Consider the following 21,915-nt stretch of genomic DNA (forward strand, 5'->3'; position numbering starts at 1 on the left):
CAGGAACAGCTCGATTTGTTGTTTGTGGGTTGGCCGCTCGAACGCTGGGAACGTACAACCGGTTATCGCTACTAGTTACTTGTAGCATGCAAGCAACATGCAACATGGCGGCGTCCACGTACATTCTTCGAGAGTTAATGTTTGATCATATCTGTCATGGAAAATGATTGATGTTAATTGTGCAAAACTTTCAATGGTCTCCAGTTTTTGTAAGCCATCTCGATATTTTTTGCAGCTTTTCAAAAATCTCACGAGTTTTCCTGTGTGTTCGTGTAAGACCCTGACGAGGAGGTGGTGTGTAAACCTGTTCCGAGAACAGTGTTCTTGGGCCATGTTCCCGTCGTTCGAGTGCGAGAACGCGAAACCCGTGTCAAGAACAGGCCACCCGAACTCGACCATCTTTCAAACATCTCGCTTTCCCCCTTTTTACATTATGCAGACAATAAGTAACACTTCATTTTTCATAAACCACAAGACCGGACGGATGTCGACATACTGGGGTTCCATTATATGAGTGCATGTAAACACACAGCTCTTGGTAACATTTTTACTCATTTTGCAGGACTTAAGCTTAAACAATTCATCATAGCAAATAATTGCAAACAAACAAAACATGATTTGTCAACCAACAATCTCGCAGACCCTAAACTCCCTCTGTCGAGCAGAATCTATCACTCACCTTTCAATTAATGACATTGATAAGTAACTCTCTTATTGTTAGGAAAAATATGTCTTTGGCTTACTCTCAAAGAAAAAGAGCGCCATCTTACACTTTCAAAATAGCATTCTCACTCCCGGTTAAAAAAAGTAGAACTGGCAATCTTTATGTCCGTTGAGGGCGCTGAGTGGACTAATCGCATAAACCGTGAGAGGTCTCAGTTGTCCACGAATCTGTTGTCTAGGGCCACGTCTAGGTCTTCGCTCCATGGGAAATGCGTGGAAACGCGTAGACAGTAGACGTAGCCGTAGCTCTGGAAGCCCGTTTTGGACACGACGCTGTGCCACCAGCTGTTGCGGAGGGACCAAGAAGATATGGAAGGGAATGAAAAGGACCAATTTGCTTGAATAAAACTTGACCCCTTGCACTGCAGATGGTTACTTGATTTGTTGCTGACGAGTGCGCCCCCGCCCAGAGATTTCCCTCGAGATAAGTGCGACTGACCCGGAGTGAATGAGGAGTGAATTGTTGGGATTTGGCGAGCACAATATGCACGGACTATGATCCTTCTGCTAAAACTTTTTATCATGCCATAAAATGGCTGCTCCCGAATTGTGACCCCTTTATCTCTAAGGTTACAGAATCAGCTACAGACGGCGATTTGTGTCTTGTTTTAATATTCAAACAAATCTCATGTCAGAGTCAACAGAACCGTCTGGAAATATCCGTACATTGTAACTAATATTTTTCCATGAGTTGTTCCGGCCACAGTTATTTCTTTTAACGCAGAGAAAGACATGGTGAAAAACTTTGAATTCTCGCGAGAAGATTCGTTTGGCTGATGGATTAATTTCTTCACCAATTCATTTTTACAGGGAATTAAAATACAAAGAATGCGGTATACGGCCAGCGGATTAAGCCGGAGAGATCAACAAGATTGCAAGACCGACTAACCGTCCAATCAACCAACCGACCGAGATGGCGACTTACCGACCAGCGAAACGACCGCGTGACAGACTAACATACAGTTAAATCAACCAACCGACGAGTAGACTGACAGACTGATTGATTAACTGTTTCACCACAAACTAGAGAAACAGGTAGGGTAGCCGCCTGCTAATCTGATACACCCCCCCCCCATCTCCATGGGTGTGGCTAGGGGGAAAGAGGCGCCCCTGGAAAAAGAATGGGTGAGTGAAAAACAAATAAACAAACAACCCAACACAAACAAACGGACGAGGGAAAGAAAAGAAAAGGGATGAAACGGAATGAAAATTACGAATTTTTTCTTTTAATGAAAAAAATTAAAATTAACCCCTTCAACCTTATACTCTATCTGCACCTACCGGGTCACAATGAGTCGAGAATTCACTGCATTCTCAGCAGGCCGATTCTGCACTATTCAATCACATGCCCCGTATCTGAATACAAGGGGGGGGGGTGGACAAAGCGCCTGGAGAAGAAACAAGCCGGTTAAGTGTAACTATTTAAAGCACATTGTAAGGTTTGTGTCACTCAATGCGAATAACGCCCAGGGAGAAAAACAAATTCAGATTTCACCTGATCACTGCCAACTAGGTCACTATCCGGTATAAACTAATTGCTTGGAAGATAAGAACACTTGAATGTTTCACCTCTCCGGTGTAGTACGGAGCTCTAGAGGTGCCACCTGAGTTTTTGAGATCCTGTCCTTTTTTGGCTCGGAATTACGACATAATACAGGCGAGAGGTCGACATCCTGAGATGGATGACAACATCGTGAAAGGTTGCCTTACCGATTCAGTTCCCTCTTACCAAGATGTTTTAAGCCACATTAAAAAAAAAGTGAGGAATGGAATCCAATATAGTCAGTTACCTCTCGATAGGAGATTACATTGCACGAATTAAGACAGATTCTGGAAACACAATCCAAATGGCTTCATAGGAATGACTTCTATTTTTTATTACCATAGGATCAAAGAATGATGGCAAGACGGCCAGGTGCGTTTGAATGAAAGACGTGAACTTTAGGGGGTGATCAGCGACTTCGCGATCAACTTTGAACCTGGTCATATACCATTGAACAGAGTGAGGGATCGACGACCTACCCATAAACAAATCTTTAGACATACTGATCGATTAACCTGTTTATAACCAACAAGACCACGCCAACAGAACAACCAGGCAAACAGATCGACGGACAGGCGATCAAACCAACAGTCCAACGAACAGACAGACAGCACACACCACTGACATCTAGGGCAAAAATAATGAAAAAAAACGAACAAAGTGGACGCTGGTTACCTTGTAGTAATGCAACTTGACTTCAGTTTGCAGAGGGGCTCTATTTTCTTGAAAATGGCTCTCAAAAACATTACGAAGATTGTTTCCTTTAAATTCTGGGTGAAGCACAGAGCTAGGAGAGGGACTAGTCGCAAGTTGGGGGCACGTGACCTTCCACACTCCCGGCTTCTTTATCGCACTGCCAAAAGATGAGTCATTATCATACGTTGGTTAGAGTGCAATATTTTCAAAGATAAATTCATGTATCGCACACGTGCCGGCCATAAGAACCCCACGTCAATTGTACGGACATGGCATGGTGAATAACAAGTTAAATAGCAAGGGGTATTTCGATCTGGTGAATCATTATATTCAGCCAGTTGCACTTTGACCTCCATTAGTGGGGTAGCTAGGGGGGCAAAAAGGGGCACCAGGAAAGGGGGGCACGTGCCACCAGCCCCCCCCCCATGGTTACGTCACTGACCTCAATCCCTCATCTCTCAAACTGTGTGACCCCCTCTTGCAGAACAAACTGGTCATTTGTCGCCGTTTTAGGGCCATGATATTAGACAGGTATGGCAGAGGCTTCGAACGTCTTTCACGACTATTTGAGAATTAGAAATCACTGTCCATTTTACATTCGTATCAGGCAACCAAGATAAGTTCGAGTATTCTTTTTTCCATAAATGTTGAAGTGCTCTGCCATTTTGGCAATTTCATGAGTATTGTTTTGTTCGGGGGTTGAGGCTTTCCTTAGATTAGAAATGAGTTCACTGAAAGATAAAGATCCGTGAAACCTTCACCTCTGGGGTGACGTCAGACCGGTTGTCACCCCAGCACGTGAAGAGTGGCCTGGCCCACAGTACATACAATGATGCATTCCTCTAAAAACAGCAGCTGAGTTCAGCAGGGCACATGGATCCGAATGTTACATAATGGTTGGCTCACCGTGAAACATGATACACTCGAAGCCACCACCTGCTGCGGAATTGTTAATAGCGAACTTTTCAAAATGATTACCTTTGAATCATGAAGCTTTCTGCACTTTAGCCCAAATGTCAAACTGAACTTCTTTGAACGTCGACGGAAAAGCATCTAAAGATGAGGTTGCATCTGACATTAGACAGAAAAAAAGAGCTTTGAAGTTTTCATTGTTCATGGATGATATGTACAAGATTTGTCGGCCTTCTAGATAGCAAAACGATGAAATTACCTTTTTACCAACAGAGCCTGCTGCAAGCGTTATGCACATGAAAATTAATACACAACTTAATTTCAAAATACAAACGATTAGTTTTCTCCATTTCAATAACAACACAAAACTTTATTCCAAGCAATGGAAAGATGTTTTAATAATTACAAGGGTCGTTATGTATCCCTTTCTTAGCGCAACCCTTTCTGAAATGGAGACCCAATCATGATATCGGCATTCACCGCCCAACGCCAGTGGGAAATGTTGTTGTACTCCAATTAATTTCGTACGCTGTTGAGCCGTTTCCACGCCCCTTGCGAGTGGTTGAGAAAAAAAAATTACAAAACCGAGACGCCCTAGCCCCGTTTAGGGGAATGTTTATTGTTAAATTGATTCTTGCCTCACTTGCATACAATTCGACGGTCCTACATCCATGACGTTTATCTTTAAACCACGGTTTCGCCACCCAGTTCAGAAACAACATCGATTTACCTCCTTTCAACAAATATTCGTTGATTTGCAGTTGGAAGTACCGACGTCAGCTCCACTAACATGGTTATCTTACTTGCTCATCGCCAAAGGCAAAACAAAACCGACTGAGATGTACACAGACTTTGTTTTGGTTGTATTTGGTTTAATTGGGGGTAAAGCAGTCCATTGTAGGTTACTCCCACCAAACACCGATACCTGTTTGCACTCCAGAGGAGTGGTGCGACTGCAGGGTATAAAGTGGTTTGCCTAGGGACACAACACACCGCCAGCTTCTGGATTGGAACCCCTGTCTCAGGTATCCATCCATTCCTTGTCACTGGGTTACACTCTCCCAGTTCTTGAAAACTCTCAGCTGTTGAGGAGTACCGACCTCTATCCCATAGGCAGCCATCTTGATTTTCTACCATTCAAAGTAACAGAGGTTAGGAGGGAAAATAGTCCGTTCCTTTTCATAAATTCTTACAAATGGGTCATTAGGGAGACATTTTGTGGTAAATTTTTCGACCTTAGGGAGACATCGGTCATTAAGAAGACATTTCAATGTCTCCCTAATGACCCATCTACCAGAAGGAGGCCGAATTTTATTGTCAAGATTTTGAGAGATGGGAGATAAGAGTGTAAATTGGAAACATACAAAGTTTGGTTTAGATCAGAATAGGGAATAGTTAATTGTGGGACAATAAAGTTTTTGCACGTTCTTTCTTATGGGAATGTCTCCCAATTGACCCATTTTCGGTAATAATAATACGTGAAGTTGTTTTACTATTGCCAGTGGGTCTACGGGGAACAGGACAAACATGGCAGCATCATGGTAAAGATCTTTACTTCCCAAACCTTGGTGATGTCACACGGTCAAATTCAGGCATTCACAACAATCAAATAAAAAACAAGAGGGAAGAATCATAACTGCTCAAGAATAATCGGCTGTCGCGCCAGGAAACAGTAAATGGACGACCCGTTCATCAAATGCAAAGGGAATAGGGCCTATAATTGGTCCGCGTTCCTCAGTTACATTAAGCATCAGCAGCCAACGCCTACGATTTGGCCAAAGGTGAAACAAAGAACTCCTCTAAACGGGATAGCCTCCTGACACATCTCATTATTTTAATGACATGCCATGTCTGGAAAAAGAGATTTAATATTAAATGCAATAGCATCTCTGTATATGTTTAAAACATAACTCAGGCACACGATAATACATCGAATGATGAGCCTGGTTTATTCATTAATCCATGTTGACTCAACACGGCGTTGCCAAAGAGACGAACGCGCTCTGTTGGCGAAAATAGATATGCGTTTTTTTTTTCTGTCTTTTGAACATTCTGATTGCAAGGGACTTGCAATGGCTTTTTCAGTTGTCACAGCAACCTGGAAAAAGTAACCAGTTGTACTTTGGTCCACAATCGTCGCAGGTTTTGTACAAACTGTACACACATTCAGTTGCCATACATTAGCTATTAATTTAAGGAAAAAAGAAGTGGTTATGATGAAAACAGATCTAGGCTTATTAGAATCAATAGTTAGTAATGGAAATGAACGAAAGGAATTTTAGTCATGCGTGTAATATGAAACAAGTACACACATATACCCGTATAAAAAATGTTTTAGTAATTGAGTAGAAACAAGAGGTGTTTGCAATTTGACGTGTAAAAAGGAAGTCTTACAAGGAGTGGCTTGCCACTTATGTATGTTAATGGTATCCCGTTTTATTGACTACGATTTAATATAACATTATTTTTACAATTGGTCTTAAGCCTTTATAATTTAGGCTGTACTTTCCTTTTTATTATTTCTTTTGTTTCTACAAGAGCGGAGGGCTGAGCTAAAAAAAGGAACAAACAATGACAAACAAAGCAAAATAAACGAAAAAAAAAAGCAAAACAATAAGCAAGGTTTAACAAAGCATTATTACAATCGATTTCCAAAATAGTAGACAAACTTCACAATTATCCAAACTCCCAGCAATAAACTGCAAAAGTCAAACGAGAGGATCTTACTTTAGATTTTTTTTCAATGCCTTTCAGCTTTAATTTTGCAAAACGGTGGCAAATGGTGAACCTGTTTGTGTGCGGTTGTGTGTTTATATTGCCAGAAAGCTCATTCTGCTAAAGCCCCTTGTCTGTTTTGAATGCAAATTCGCATTTTGACCGTCAGCGTTGATTTCATTATTTTTACAATTTGCTCCCATCCATTCGTGTTAAAATAGAACTTATAAGAACCCCTTTTTATCTCTCCCATCTCTTTTCTCTTTCTCTTCTCTCAGTCTATCCCCCCCCCGGACAACTCCACCTCCGACGGATTTGTTGGCACCATTTTTTCCCTATCGTAGTGGAATCGGTGTATCCATTTATCAGATATTAGCGCGAATACCCTAAGAAATCAACACCGAGCAATGAAAGGAAGAATGTTGGAACTGTCACTAAGGCTTTTGATATGTTTTTGTCCCCCAACATCCAGTTGAAGGAGCCCGGAAACCGCATTCGCTTTTGAATTTGCACTCCGCCCCTCCCGGACACCATAAGCTGGACACGCTGCTGTATCAGATGCCACCCATTCAACTTCTGCTTCGCCTGCTTCCTCTGGCACACGTCTTTAAGGACCTGGTCTGTTCGCTAGTGGGTCCAATGAACCTGTTCGGTATTTCAAAGCAGCCAATTCATTCTGGAGTAAAGCACGCGCGCGAGTCAGCGTAGGGCCGCGCTGATAAGGGCAGACCCTTGCCCTGCACGCACGTCTGAATGACCTCGGACGCGCCTCATAATAGACATGCGCTATTCGAGCACATTTCATTGTTCTCTCTGGGCTGGATGGCCAGCCCACCTCCACTTAGTTAATACTGACACAAAATATTTTTAATACTAACTGCAAAAACTTAAAACAGATGGCCCTGTATTTGCATTTCGGGGCTGTAGTGATATATTACCAACAGCTTTTCAAATTTCAATGCGGCTATGAATGTAAAAAGGGGTAGTTATTTTGATATCTGACACTGAATCATATCTGAATTTCAATTATTTCAAATAACAGGTGTTACCGATAATTTATGGCATTGCCAGCCTTACGTTTCGTCCTGTATATCCATGTATATCACAGTATTGTTAAATTACTTATGGAATTATGCTCATAGCGTTTACCAATTAACAGGTAATGAAATGCCGTTGATGACCATTCGGGAGTGGCATGAAAAGACCACGTGTTGTTGTTCGAAGCAACTCCGTTCCAAAGGAAAGGTGAAAAATTTTGTTGGAGGGCCCAAAATTGTGGAGATTTATGGCTTCTCTGTGGGAGTTATGCCACGTTCTTCGCTTTTTAAATGCCGTGCAATGGAAGGAAAGGAAACAAACCTCGAAATTTGCAATTCTGTATTCTTCTTCAAATTTGCTTCCTTGTAACGGTGGTCCTGCGGAGCCCATTGCCTGTTTATTAGTAGGCACATTGGGTTGGAAAATACTGCGGTAATGCGAACTATGAACGGCGATGCTGCAAAGTACGAAGCGTTTATTCCATGACCCTGGCCCAGAAATATTAAACCCGTAGTTAAACTAGTTAATATTTGACGAAAGCAGGTTCAAGGGTTCAGGACTGAAAACACGTCATCCCGACTCGTGATTATTACGGATCTTCGGTCTTAGATAATCAAGCCTCTTTGTTTTCATCAGATACAGAAAAAGTTGGTTAACTATATAGCTATATATTTCTAAAGTTTGCTAATAAATTGTCTTTAAAATCCTTTTATTTTTTGCCCTCGTTTCATTGTGTTGGGAGCTAATAACAGATTTGTTCACATTGTTTGAATCGACAGGTTCATGCAGCCTCTTGGAGAGCAATTTGCTCCCGTAGAAATGTATAATCAACAAAAAAGGGCACAGACTGGAAAGGAAGCAATTCAGTCAGCTGGGGGGGAGTCAGCTAGCCAGCCACCCATGAAGATAACAAGTCAGCTGCTCCAACAACCATACCATGTGGCCGGCCAACTAGCCAGCCAGCCAGCAAGCAGAGAGCCAGCTGCTACAAAAATAAATTAATAAAAATAAAAAAGACCAGTTTGACCAGACGTCTCGCTTTCTGGTTCCATCCATGCGCCCCAGTCCATAAAGTTTCTTTTAAAATTGTGCACGGGTGGAAAGCACAAAGTTTCCAGTGCTCATGCCAAAAACAAATACCCCATTTGCAGAACGTCACTGATTGAGAAACGGAAAAGGCAGAGGAAAATATTTGTAAAAATTAATTTCAGCACTGACTCAACCTTGCCAGCAGCTTACGCAGCAAGGTTGCCATGATGTAGAAACAGACTGATTGTCTGACAAGCATGTGAATGATTAACGTTTGGAGGGTTAAGCCGTGTCAGAGGCTACGACTACGTCTTTTGTCTGCCTGTCCTTGCGTATATCCAATGTAGCGAAGGCTTAGACCTAGCTCTAGACAGGAGATTTGGATGCAGCTCAATTAGGTAGTAAAAAATGACACTTTGAAATCCTGTGACGTCAGTCATGCCATCCAGTGTACCGCCAATCAGAGTGAGGGTGGGGCCCCTGATCAGAATGTATATAAAATCCTAACACTGGGCATTTGACATCAGTCCGTGGACTTGCCTAGAAAGCAGCATATAAGGTAGGATTAGCATTTTCCCTTCTAAAAACATAAGATTATATTATTCTTTGTCGAAAATATAAAAAGAACTACCCCGCACTAAAATGTGTAGGAAATTTTCTCGTCTTTCTTTTTTTTTCCTCCGTGGCGACTTTGGTAGTTCTAAGACTATCGGATTAGCGACATGAATTTGGAGCATACCACTTTCTCAGAAATATCAAGCTTTTGGATTTGAAATAACAATTAGATACTGTCGTACGATTTGAGTTTTTTCCTGAGGAGTTCACTTTTCTGCTTCAACATTATTTATTTTTTCATTGGTTACTGTCATTTTTCTGTTGTAGGCCTATGTTGCTATCTACTGAATGATCTATTTTGTTTCGTAAAAACGCACGTCCTCTTGGGACTTTTTTTCAACTTGTATATTTTATGTCTCACTTGGTTAAATTTTCAGCACCTCCTTCTCCCTCAATTTACTCTCTGAGGTCAGAACACCAAGCAACTCTTCACCACATCATGAAGATCCTGTGCCTTGTTTTGGTTGTTGCCCTTTCCATGAGTAAGTTTCCTTGAAAAAAAAATGGAAATGCTTACATTTAACGCTGATTAAAAACTACTGCTCATTAATTAAAAATGCGTATAGAGTTATATAATATATACCAGAGTCACAGTGGCGTATCCAGCTTAGCATAAGGGGGCAGATTCAAAAGTGAATGCGGCTTTGGGCTCATCTAATATGATGTTGGTGGGAAAAACTCAAAAGCCTTACTCGCGGTCCCGACATCCTTGCTTTTAGTTGTTTGGTGTTGTTGTCCTAGGGTTCTGGTGCTAATATTTGATAAATAAATATTCTGATTAATTTCTTACCAATGAAGTATTCTCTGTATAAAAGAAATCCCAGGGGGACTTGCCTTCCCCCCCCGCTGGATACGCCACAGCATAGTCAGCTGTCTCTATATCCTACAACTGTAGCTGCTTTTGTAAGAAACTTTCTCTGGATTGATACAACATAAAGTTGGGGCAAAACGTTTACATACACTTGGTAGAAAACAGTTTTCCTCAGTTTTTAGCTGTTTGAAATAGTTTTGCCAATTTTTTGTTTCTTTACGAGGTCAGACAACTTGATGTTCATAGTGTGTACTGAAACTACTCAGAGATATTTATTATGGTTCAAATGTGAATATTTCTGAAAAATCATTTCGTGAAATTTACATCCACCCCCTTATTTTCCCTCAAAAACACTTCAGAAAGTGGTCCACTGCTACCATGACTGAGATGTGACATAAAACACCGAAAGTGGCACTAAATATTAGGGTTGGAGTACGTGAAAGTTGAATTTTTTTTTTGGTTAATATAAATATGAATCATATGTCTTTGGGTGTGTTTTATTGACGCTCACAGCATGTACATCAAGTAGAGACCCAACTTGTCTGTCCCCAAGAAAGACAAGTTGATAGGAACGAAGGAAGTTGTGAAATTCTGTTTTTGTTCTATCAGATGTCTGTAAACTTTTTGCCCCAACTGTCTGAAATTGAATGTCAGTTGTTCAAAAAATCAGCGTTTGAATATTATCTGGTCAGGTGATTTAGTTGTGGTCAACATGATTGAAGCATACTCAGGGTCGATTTGTGAATTTTTAGATGAAACAAGGCTGATTCAATCAATCATTAGTTGGTAATGGTTAACGTATCAGTCGTTCATTGGATAGCCACAATGGTGGTTATTCAAGGATAGCTGTAATCAATTGGTTTATTACAAATCTTTGAAAGTCATTCTTGTGGCTTAGTGAAACTTATTTTCAACTTTTGTTTCACTATTTCTGAGGGTATTTTACTCCTATGTTGGTTTTATACTCCTGAGTATTTCCATATTCAAGGGCAAAACTATGATGTCATCCCTCTATGTTACATTGGTTAATACATGAAAAAGTCCTGCAGTTTTGTAAATTTTGTTTGACTACATTTTCTTCTCTTTGTTGCATTGTTGTTTGTATGTGTAGCAATAAGCACGCATTAACCCCTTTATCAGATATGTTTTCAGTAAGTAAATTCTGACTTTTCAATTTGAAAAGACAAAAACTATGCACTGAACTATGTCTCCCCTAGATGACTTCCCAGCAACACCGCCCTCCGTTGTTCAGAACAACACAGATAATTTTAAAATTTCCAAAAATGTTCTTTTCAGTGTATTTAACCAACCAGGAGTGTAAAGACGTTTTCATACAATGAAGAAGAGTCTAGCGTTTCAGAAAATTGTGCCTAAGTAAAATTCATTGCATCTGCACATTCAAGCGGATAAACATATCTGTCAGTAACTAACTGAGTCTGTATTTTGGAATAGGTGGGTTACGTTAGTGTGTCAGTTAGTTTAATGAAAGTTTCGTCGGTTGATTTTGTCGAAGTGAAAGCGTCATAGCTAGCTAGACGACTGCCTGTCTGGCTGACTGGTAGGCTGTCTTGCCTGCTGACTGGGTTGTTAGCTGGTAGCTTGCTGGTCATGGCGTATGTGGCGTCACTGGCTAGCTTAAAGGGGAGCCTAGTTGGCTTGCGGGCTGCCCTACTGTCGCTTTGTTTGCCAGAGGGCTGGTGAAAAGATGGATCATTTTCTATCAATCCGAGAGCAAACTTGATTTGCTATGTTTAGAGTATTTCTTTCAGATCAAATCTTTGTCTTAATCCATATTACTCTCTGAAACCATCGATTTAAAGTTCCTTTTAGTGTTAGCCTGTACTTATAGGCCCTACTTTTTTCATCAAGCCAGAATAAAGAAAGTTGAGAGTCCACCCCACCATAACGCACAAATAGCGACATGGCAAAGTAATGCATACATACCAAATGCTAGTTGGTAACACTGCAGACTATTTTACGAATTTCAAATCGACCTTAAAGCAGAATAAGCCATTTTATCCTGCATCATTGATATTTATTTCATCCTATTTCTTTAGAATGCAGTTTTGCTACGGTCGCGACATGTGAAACCTGCGACCTTGGAGTGGGCTGTGCAACACTGGCCTTTGATAAAACCAAGCAGCCTTGTACCGCCCCTGTAAATCTTGGATGTTATGTACGTACTACTTGCTGTATTTCCATCATGTTAAGTGGGCATCTCTAAACTCATTTTGTTGTTGTTTGCACACAGTAATCGCAGAATGGTAGGGGCACCAAAAGTTTGATGTCATGGGGCGTAGAAATTACTGTCCGATCAATTATTTTTTTTTTAGATTTATTATTTGGTAAAAAGAGCTATAATTTATCAACAGCAACAAGTCGGCTTCGAAAAGGTTACTTGCGCAAGGTCGTCTTTTCACTTGTTTTGCAAAAGTTATTTGGACACCTTGTTAAAAAGTTTTTGAAAACGGAGAAATGTATGAAAAAAGAAATGATTATAAATGATGTAGAAATCGATCTAACAACGCATTGAGATTCTGAAGTTGGAATATTTGAAGAAATGACAGCTTTTAAGAATACAAAATTTGGTTGGTTTTCAACCACTTAAAAACAAGCGTACGTTGGCGACTTACAAAACTTGGAAAGATTGACCTAAATGTCATGTCACACAAAATTTTCTGGAAAGCTTCACGAAAGCATGCATCTTCCACAACTGGTCCTCAAGCGTAAGACTTGGCAATTATTTCTTTCCCGATCACGGAGACAGGTAGTTAACTAGACGATTTTTATTGGGGGGATTGCCATGTTGGGGGAAAGGGGGACATGACAAAGTATAACGGCATTAACCAGAAGTTTTTATTCTGTTTGGTCTTGAAAGCGTTTGCCTGGAGGATGGCCAGTAAAATGAACGGCCTTTCGTATTGGCAGTGAAATTACACGTTCGAAGTGGGACAAAACTTTTCACACGCGGGACCCGAAAGCTTCGACTCTGTGTTTGTATGGTGGCCAAATTTCTTTGTTCTCTTTCTTCCTCGGATTTTAGCGCCAGCTGAAGTCGGATGTCCTCCTCATAGCGGGGTGTGCCGACGCTACGATAAAGAAAGCCGCAGGGGGAAAGAGCGGGGAATGTGCGACCGACAAGAACGATATCAAAACTTGTTTTTGCGACAAAGCCAACTGCAACAGTGCCAGTCTCCTGGGGCTGAACCTCGTCGCGCTCGTCGCGACGGTGACTGCGGCGCTCTGGCTTTAGAGGAGCGAAAGGTTCGAGGGGAGGGTTGCGAATCAGCGCTACACAACCAAGAACAACCTTTAAAAAAAAACCAAACAAACAATAAACTTCATGAGCCTTAAAGGAAGAATAAATATATCAATGCATAGTCATGCACAGTGAAAATGGGGCTGGCAAACCCAAGTACTTCAATGAAAACATCCAGTTTACTAGGAATATAAACTCAAAGAGTTTCGTCTCAGTTCAAACTGTTGTTCTTGGTTGGCCACAATGAGCCTGTTCGGTATTTCATTTCGGGGACAAAGCGTGGGCTGATTGGACAGACTATCGTGTGCGCGCGCACTACTATGCCCATGAACAGCCTCGTGCTGGGCATGCACTGTTCAAATACCGAACTGGCCATTCGTTTCCCTCCCTTCGCCCGAAATTTGATTTCGGGTTGTCTGCTTTTGATATTGTACTGTTTTGTGACATTTGATGTTTGTAACATTAGCGAAACCTCGTAACATTAGCGAAAACCTTTTCCTCGTAAGGAAATTCTTTTCCCGAAACTGGTGAAACTCACAGATGGACTTGCTGACGCAGCTAGGCCTCCCTGTAATGAAAGCCTATGACATTGTGCAGTGATTTGCGTTCATTACAATAATTACAGCTTTTCGAATATTCATAAATTCATCCCAGTGATGAGTGATTTTTCACTGCGACGGATTTGCGGATGAGTTGGCATCCAGAGGAAACTTTTCAATCATTGTGGAGTGCACAATCGAGGTTTGATAGCTTTGTAAAGCTATAGATGAGATGCCCTGCTGCAGTTCCATCGAATATTCATTTTATTAATAAATGGTAATACACATTAGAAGTGTCAGACGCAGCGCTGGTGAGGTTTCCAATTGATTTCGAAAAACACCATAGATAAGAATTTACTTCTAAAATCTTAGTCATCTGCTCTTTGAACTTGTTTTTTTTTTCTTTAAACAAGTAAATATTATTAACAATTTCTAATGGTGATTTTAATATTCCCGGAAGTGAGCATAGTTTTATGGCATAAAGTGAAACCCAGTGTTTTGCAGATTGAAGAGTTGTCAAGTAAAAACTCTACAGTGTTCTTATTTAATAATAGTGTTCTAATGAACCACAACCAGCACAAGACTGAATGATGATCATTATTTTTGGACGTGAAAAAACATCAGCCAGTATCTAACAAAGGACAAAAAGCCAGTACCTCGATGAGTCAGATTAAATGTGAACAAACTGCGGATTATCATAACACAACGAGAAATCCTGGAGTAATGTCCTTTATTGACAGTGTTGTTAATTTGTTTTGTGGTATAAATGCAAAGTGGAAACATTGGCAAAATAAATCACCCTTACAAACACGAGAATGAAGAGCTTTTTAAACACAGCCATGGTCTTTCGTCGTCTCGGTCTTCCGTGAACAGAATTGAGTTTTTATCTTGTCAAGCAACAATGCGCCAGCGTTAATATTTCTCCACCAATTAATGAAAATTATTAACGGCAATCCCTAGCCTCGCAAGTGGTACTGTGTGGTAAGAACCAGTGAACCTAAAGTAGATAATCGAAGAGCGAGGAAGATTCCGAACCTTGGCTTCAAAATCTTTGATTTCAAAGATTATCCCTCCTTATTTTGTCCACTTGTTCAGGCAATAATATTTTTTCAAGTCGCACGAGGGCGCACTATTGCGATACAGCAACCACAACAGTCAGGACAGCATTTAGTGTCAGTGCTTTAAGGTCACCGAACACAGTTCACCCAGCAAATTCATGCCCTCCTAGAGGCCTCGAGCTGGACCAAGAGAGGGCGCAGTTTTCTTAGCAACGCATTCTCCTTTGGTAGGAACTGTGCTTTCCTGGTTCACAAACAAATTAAGCACTTCCGACCAATATGGCTCTTTTTAACCGATGACGAAGTGTTTCAGTTCAAGGCGCATTGCGTCATCAAATAACTGTATTATGTCAAACAGACAAAACAGAGCTAGAAAAATTCAGAGATAACAGCAAGAAATACCTTGGATATAAGGAAAAGTGATGAATATTCTTCTCTATGGTTATTATCTTGTATCTTTCCATCAATTCTTGGTTTGTTTACTGATCTGATGTGTTTCTCAAGGTGAATTGTTTATTTGTGTGAGTGTCGAGCTTTGTTTGTGGTGTGGTTTGTTGAGTATTTGCTGTTGTTGTTCTTGTGTGTGTTTTATCCCAAGGCCTGCCACTTCGTTGGCTGAGTTCTGCCAAATCGCTCACTGCCAAATCGCTCACAAGACCTTTCCCAAGTCCATTCACAATTGACAGGGTGAACGATCTTAACGGGGGGCTTTTGTTGCAATTATTAGATTAGCTAGTGACTTGAATTCAGGCTTGAGTCTTTGTGTCGGTCTTGGGATACAGTCTCAACTACAACCCTGCCCCACGCAGTGCTGTGTATACAGAGAGATCCAATATGAGGATCGCAATTGTTGGAAGCAAAATAGTGTATTATGCTTCAATGCAAATTGCCGATTAGCACATGATAGCCTCAGGCACGTGTAGACTGAGTCACCTGATTTGGACTCAAGTCGCACTGGAGTCGCTATTCTTATGACTCGTTTTATTAACAATCAATTTTTTGACTTGTGACTTGACTTGGACTTGCAAAAATTGACCTGCTACCACCGCTGGCTACATGCCCGTACTGCACGCATAATATGAACAGCCATTTTGGTTCCAAAGTCTGAAGCAGGTGCTACTCTCTTAATCATTAAACAGTTCTGGTCCAATCCACCGCATAATTATACTTGGGGTAAGTCTGCGTCACCAATGGCAACCTGCACACTCAATATCTGTCGGACCTTGTCTGCTCATAGACCCGCTTAGTTCTGATTCACGTTTTATATATTCTGGTTTATTAACATAATTTGAATTAAATGGTCTTAGGACCCAAACCATTCAAATTCACAAAAATTACTCATTTCATTCAAAACACTAAAAATAATAACCAAAACAATAAAAAATTTTGGACAGAAGAATAAACTACCAAATTTCAGCCAATGAGGGTATCGTTGAACGGCTGTAACGCTCAGTGTTTTAACGTGGGGCTATAAAATTAGAGGTAACCGTTGTTCTGAGTTGATAACCATTTTCTGGCCGTGGTGGGAGCATTTCGCGGAACCTTCATGTCAGACTCAAACAATTTCCTGCCAAATTTAATTTTAAGAGATAAAGGGCAGCCGCAATCAACGTCTTTGACTACAAACCTGCAAAGTGCACCTTTGTGCCTCAGTAAACCTTATTTTAAACTTTGAATATTTGAAAGAGTATTTGAATACCTTTTTGATTTTATGCGAATAGGTATTTTTATATTAATGAGCAAAACTGTGATGTCATTTCAGGAAGAAGCCCCAATGTTACATTTATTTGTACACAAAAACGTCCTACGTTTTTGTAGATTTTCCTGGACTATTTTTTTTTCTTTTTCGCTGATTCATTGTTGTTTATGTGCAGAGCAATAAGATACCACCTGTCCCTCTCTCAGAAATCAATTAGTAAATTCCGGGTTCACAATTTGAACAGAAATACCTATGCACTGAGCCATGTCTTCCCTAGATGACTTCACAGCAACGGCGCCCTCAGTTGTCCGGTAAAACATGGATACTTTTTATTGTTTAAAAGACGTGCACTTTTCAGTGCATATAACCAAATGGGAGTGTGTAAGAGTTTTCATAAGAAAAGTACAAAGATGCAGAAAAATTGTACTGAAGAAAAGTTCAATGCAGTTACACTTTAAGATACCAAATCCGGCAGATTTTGCTTTTAATTTCCAGATCTTTGCTTAAAAACAATAGATATATTGAAACAATAGTCTTTGTGTAAAACTTTTTCAAAGAAATCAGATGAGTATAACATTTCAATGAATGAATAAAACATCCAGTACAGAGCAGCGTTATTCGACAGCTATAGCTGTAGTTGTTACATTTGAGCAAGCAACAAAAACTGTAAAGGTGTAAGGCCCCCCCCCCAAAAAAAGTCTCCAGGTTCTAGTCAGCGCAAGTTGTTGTAGACCTGTGCATTGGCAAAATAAAAGAAAAGTTTTTTTTTATTTGGTGTAAAAGGCCAACGCCAAAGCTGCTAAACTTGCTTAATCGACTGGAGTCCTGCTACTGTGTAATTTTAACGCGTTTTTGATGCAGTATGGTTGAGTGGTATGTGCAATAAGGAAGTGCCTCCAGTTCCTCATACATTTAGTCGGGCACTCTTTTTTGGATGATGTCGTTTCTGTATAATAAATCTACATCTGGGAACGAGACAAACGAGCTGGTCTTATGTCCTGTGTGCATGGAAAGTTTAAAATGCTGCAAGCAGTAAAAGTGCGGGGCAGTCACGATGGACATCGCGTGTTATCATACACCATATATTTCCCCCAAAAAGGTCAGGTTAAAGAAAAAGGTCGAGTCGCCGCACCACTTTTGGAGCCAGCTCCTGATCAGAAACCGAAGACTTTTTTTCTGGCCTGATGGACTTTGATTCATAAGTCAGATTCTACACCTATAAGTAATTCATTAGCAGCTTGTGCAGGATTCCAAATCAAGTGTTCTTGGAGGTTTTCTGGATGACAATTTGATAACAGGAATGAACAAATTAATTCCAGACAACGTAATGATCATTCAAGTTTTAGAAAACACTTGCGACTGCCGCTGTAATAGCTGAAGCTATCATGGTGACGGGTCCGAAGGTCACCGCACCTGCGCGGTTGCAAAAGTTATCTGAGCAGCAATGAGAGCAGATCCTGACAGGCTTTTCAAGCACGGTGCCGTCTTGACATTTTTCCTCGCAAAAGGGCGTGCATCCTCTGCTCACCTCCTCGATGACGTCACTTCCGGGTGTGGTTGCATATTCTTTCTGAAATGACGACAGAGAAAGATTTGAAAATGACGTCTTTGTGGAAGTTGTCTGTGATACTTTGGAAAAGAATCATGGCTAGGCGTCTCATTAAGGAGTTATTGCCGAACGAGGTTGGAAACATACCCTGGGCGCATGTCTGATTAAGGATTGGATGATTTTGACCTTGAGATAAACGCAACATAAACATGTAAAAAATCTCTAGGGAAAATTCGGTAAGTTAGTAATATTTACATCAAAATGTAATCCAAGCTCACTAATGAAGTGCGTACAATTTCACATGTAGTTGGAGGACAAACAGTGAATGGTGGGCTTTTCCAGCCTTTTTAAAATCCTGTTCTTGTAATAGAAACAAAGAGGTTTTCTTTAATTCGTTAGTGCGCCTTCAAAGTTGATAAGCTGCTCAGGCTGAAGTGGAAACTGACGAATATTGATCGGTGCAGAGAAAGTTTAACTTCTGGGCTGGCCGCAAAGTGATAATACGGCGCTCCTGGAGTGCCATGCCACTTTCGAAGTTCCAAGATTCAAGATGTTTTATTATGTTCTTGAACAAGTCTCCAAACCGTTCCACCAAGGCCTACATGCCAAGTGGGATTATTCCAGCCGGTTTTGTCTTCTCCTTATAACTTGAAAAAAAAGGAAGTCTTCTTGTCTGATCATCTCAACTTGTGGGATATTACATCGGGCCTGTTAGTTTCACACGGATCTGGATTTCCATATCAGTGATCCCAAGGCTGGTTTGTGCCGTCCATTAGATGGGCTCTGGTGTCCAGCAACCAACTTCGGATCACTGATGACGATCCGAATCCACGTGAAACAAACAGGTACATTGACTGCTTTTTAAGTTTGACTTACACGGCACTGGTTGTTCTGTCGACAGGTCTCTTCTCGCACTCGTGTGCTGTTTGAATTGAAGGGATCCCTACAAGCCCTGGGCCCAAACTCCCCCCTCCCTTGGTCCGACAACCAGTAGCACTGGAAGCATTTTAAAGACACCGCATGTCCTGGTCAATAAAGGAAAGAGCGAATAATGTTATTAAGTTATTTATTTTACCTCTTCTGACAGTACAAATTGTAATGAAATGAACAGGGAGGTCAAGGGAAAAGTACGTCAAAAACACGCGTCAACAGTACAATTTGCAGGTGGGTGGTAACAGATTAGACGACAAAAAGAGGAATTGATCAAGATCGACTGATCGATTGTTAAAAAAAATGATTTTGTATCACAGGTACTAGTTTTTAAGTTTGCCTCGCATGCCTTCTTCTCATTTGGGCGATCTTGTTGCCATTTACGTAAGCACAAGCACGTAAGACTTAATTATGCCTATTGTGCTACCGTGCCAGGCAAGGGTGTAGACTCTGAGCATGGCAGGTGTGAATGGCGGGTGGCGCCCTCCCACCTGCTTTGAGACAAATAAGTAAAAGAAACTAAACTTTAAAATCTCTAAAGTGTGCACTGGTAAGTGCGCCAATACCATGCATGTCATGCAATGTTTCACCGTCGTTTCCATCATTCCACAAAAATGAGACATTAAAAAAAAGATCTCTGGCCTGAACCCCCGGAGAAATTCCTGAATCCGCGTATTTATGGGTCTGGGCTCCCCCCCCCACTATCTTGAAGGGGGTGTGTCCAATAGGATCATCCACCTTCTGAATTTTGCTTCCAAACACAAAGCGTTCTATTTACTCACCGATGGCGATGGTAAGGAGAAGGAATGCGATCGCTGGTATCCGCATCTTGACCGGGAAACTCTCTACAGTCAGAGATATAACAATAACAAAAGATGCCCCTGTATAACCAGCACATTTAAACGATTAAGCCATGTGAAATGAAGCACATCGTATAGACATTAACAACACGGAGGAAGCAATGGCAACGTGGCCTACATTCCGGCAAATGTTCTGATTGAGAGTAAAAAGCTTCACTAAGGGTAATCATTTTTACCTCGGAAGGGTACTTACGCTAAGCGTAATGGGAGGGAACGGGGTCAATTCCTGCTCGGCTTTTCATTTGCCTCTGTGGCAAAAATTTTTCTCTCAGTTCCTGGTACCAAACAAATGCCGCAGTCAAGGCTGATAATTATGCCTGTAAAGAACGAAGGAGCGTCGTGTTCCCACCTCCCGAGTAGTGGACCTACTGATATGTTTAGGTTTATGATATAGGTTTCTGTCCATTTGAAGTCATTTTTTTTCTTTTACAGCGTATTCGACACAAGATAGGCTACATGAAAGGTCGTTCTGATATTCGGCACGTGCCGGACAACAACATGCAAAATCGTTTCCCCAAATATCGTCTAAGAAGACAAGATTTTATTTACCCTTACCTAGTTCCGACCGTGCCCCGAAAGAAAGAAACGGAGACTCTGCCAGGAGACTTCAATTCTCGACCCGTGTAAATGTAGTCTTCGCAAACGCTTCAGCCAGTGCAGTGGGCCGATCCCCGATATTTGGTTTTACGGCTTTTTCTTCAGCTGGTGTTCCTGTGACCGTTGGAGTGCCGTCCAAACAATAAGATGGCACCAAAGTCAACACGACTCTGTTTGGCTTCAACTTCAGATGCGCCATAAACCTGGAGTTGGATCGCTATGTCGCTGAATGGCACTCACAAAAGAAGACGTGTGTCCCCCCCCCCCCGGTTGTGTCCAGGTAAATAGAACCCTTACACAAGAGGGCGCTATATATAAATCCTTAGTATTCAGGCAACTATCATTTATTTCTTGAATCCCCACCGGAGAATGACCGACGAGGAAGGCGAACGTTGTAATCCTGCATCCTTTCTCGCATGTCTGTCTGATTTCTACTCGGACATTAAATCGAGTGGGTATCCGTAACTGAAATGAATCTGTAAAACGAGGCTGCCATTTCCACTTAGTTGTCATTTTTGGAGGGCTAAGATTTTTAAAATCATTCTTTTTTTGTCTTTGTCTCTGCATAGCATTGGAATTTCTCTATGCGTCTTGGAGTTCATGGTAAGCTTCGTACAAGTTTTTCTTTCATTTTTAGGATTTTCCACCTGTTCTTTAATTGATTGTCTGGTTTGTATCCCTCATTTTATCGTCTGTAATACCCCCTATGAAGAGGAAATAAATGTTACACGAATGAATGGAATATAAGAAACACAAGACACACAATGATTTCTTTTCAATGTTTACCATTTAAGCATGAAAACAAGTGGTACTACAGCGATTTTCCTGATCCAGTTGCAAGTATTATTATTTCAGTACTGTTTCGTAATGGGGAACATTTCAGACGCCACGCTGCTTATTAGACTGGTTGTCATGAGCCCTTAGTTCTAATCTCTCATGATTTGAACGCAGCCATTTATAGCAAATTAAGTCATTAAAAATGTATGCTATTGTACATGGCAAGTTTCCCCGGGGATTTCTTGTGCTCAGGTGCCGGGTAAGTTTTGGTTTCATTCACGTCAACAGAGAAAAACATTACAAAGAAAAGTGAAAGTTCACGTCGGATGCAGACAATTATGCTCACACCACCTTTAAGGCACACAAGGAAGTATTATTTCTGTGTTATTCTCTGGGGCTCGCTGTGAGACGGTACCGGGAGTGATATTTGTAAAGACTCATCAGTGCTTGTTGACGGGGCGAGGTAAAGGTGGTGATGCGTCGGGGATGTTCTCAAAAATTCAGGAAAGCGAAAACAACTGACAACACCAATGGTCCCTTTATGATTTCTGTTTCGTCTGTTTTT

At 41.1% G+C, this 21,915-nt stretch overlaps 2 protein-coding genes across 4 annotated transcripts; one reads left to right on the plus strand and one right to left on the minus strand.

Annotated features, from left to right (window-relative positions):
* Positions 1-9,060: 9,060 nt before the first annotated feature.
* Positions 9,061-14,700, plus strand: LOC110981229 (uncharacterized). 2 transcript variants are annotated; one of them, XM_087131161.1, is made up of 4 exons: positions 9,061-9,215; positions 9,649-9,753; positions 12,140-12,258; positions 13,126-14,700. In XM_087131161.1, the coding sequence occupies exons 2-4, from the start codon at positions 9,711-9,713 to the stop codon at positions 13,333-13,335; spliced, it is 372 nt and encodes a 123-aa protein (XP_086987287.1). In that variant the 5' UTR covers positions 9,061-9,215; positions 9,649-9,710; the 3' UTR covers positions 13,336-14,700. The 2 variants fall into 2 exon arrangements, with proteins under 2 accessions (XP_086987287.1, XP_086987288.1); XM_087131162.1 differs by having other exon boundaries at positions 9,142-9,215; positions 9,685-9,753.
* A 1,491-nt stretch (positions 14,701-16,191) lies between these two features.
* LOC110981180 (uncharacterized) lies at positions 16,192-20,767 on the minus strand. Of its 2 annotated transcripts, XM_087131160.1 has the most exons (5): positions 20,532-20,767; positions 20,170-20,293; positions 19,899-19,961; positions 19,063-19,211; positions 16,192-18,207 (listed from the first exon to the last, which is right to left on the minus strand). In XM_087131160.1, the coding sequence occupies exons 3-5, from the start codon at positions 19,942-19,944 to the stop codon at positions 17,980-17,982; spliced, it is 423 nt and encodes a 140-aa protein (XP_086987286.1). In that variant the 5' UTR covers positions 19,945-19,961; positions 20,170-20,293; positions 20,532-20,767; the 3' UTR covers positions 16,192-17,979. The 2 variants fall into 2 exon arrangements, with proteins under 2 accessions (XP_086987286.1, XP_022094218.2); XM_022238526.2 differs by lacking the exon at positions 20,170-20,293 and having other exon boundaries at positions 20,532-20,764.
* Between the last annotated feature and the right edge of the window lie 1,148 nt (positions 20,768-21,915).

Source organism: Acanthaster planci, linkage group LG21 (assembly GCF_054643075.1).
Source record: "Acanthaster planci isolate LZ-2023a linkage group LG21, COTS_SCS, whole genome shotgun sequence".
Classification (NCBI taxonomy): Eukaryota; Metazoa; Echinodermata; class Asteroidea; order Valvatida; family Acanthasteridae; genus Acanthaster; species Acanthaster planci.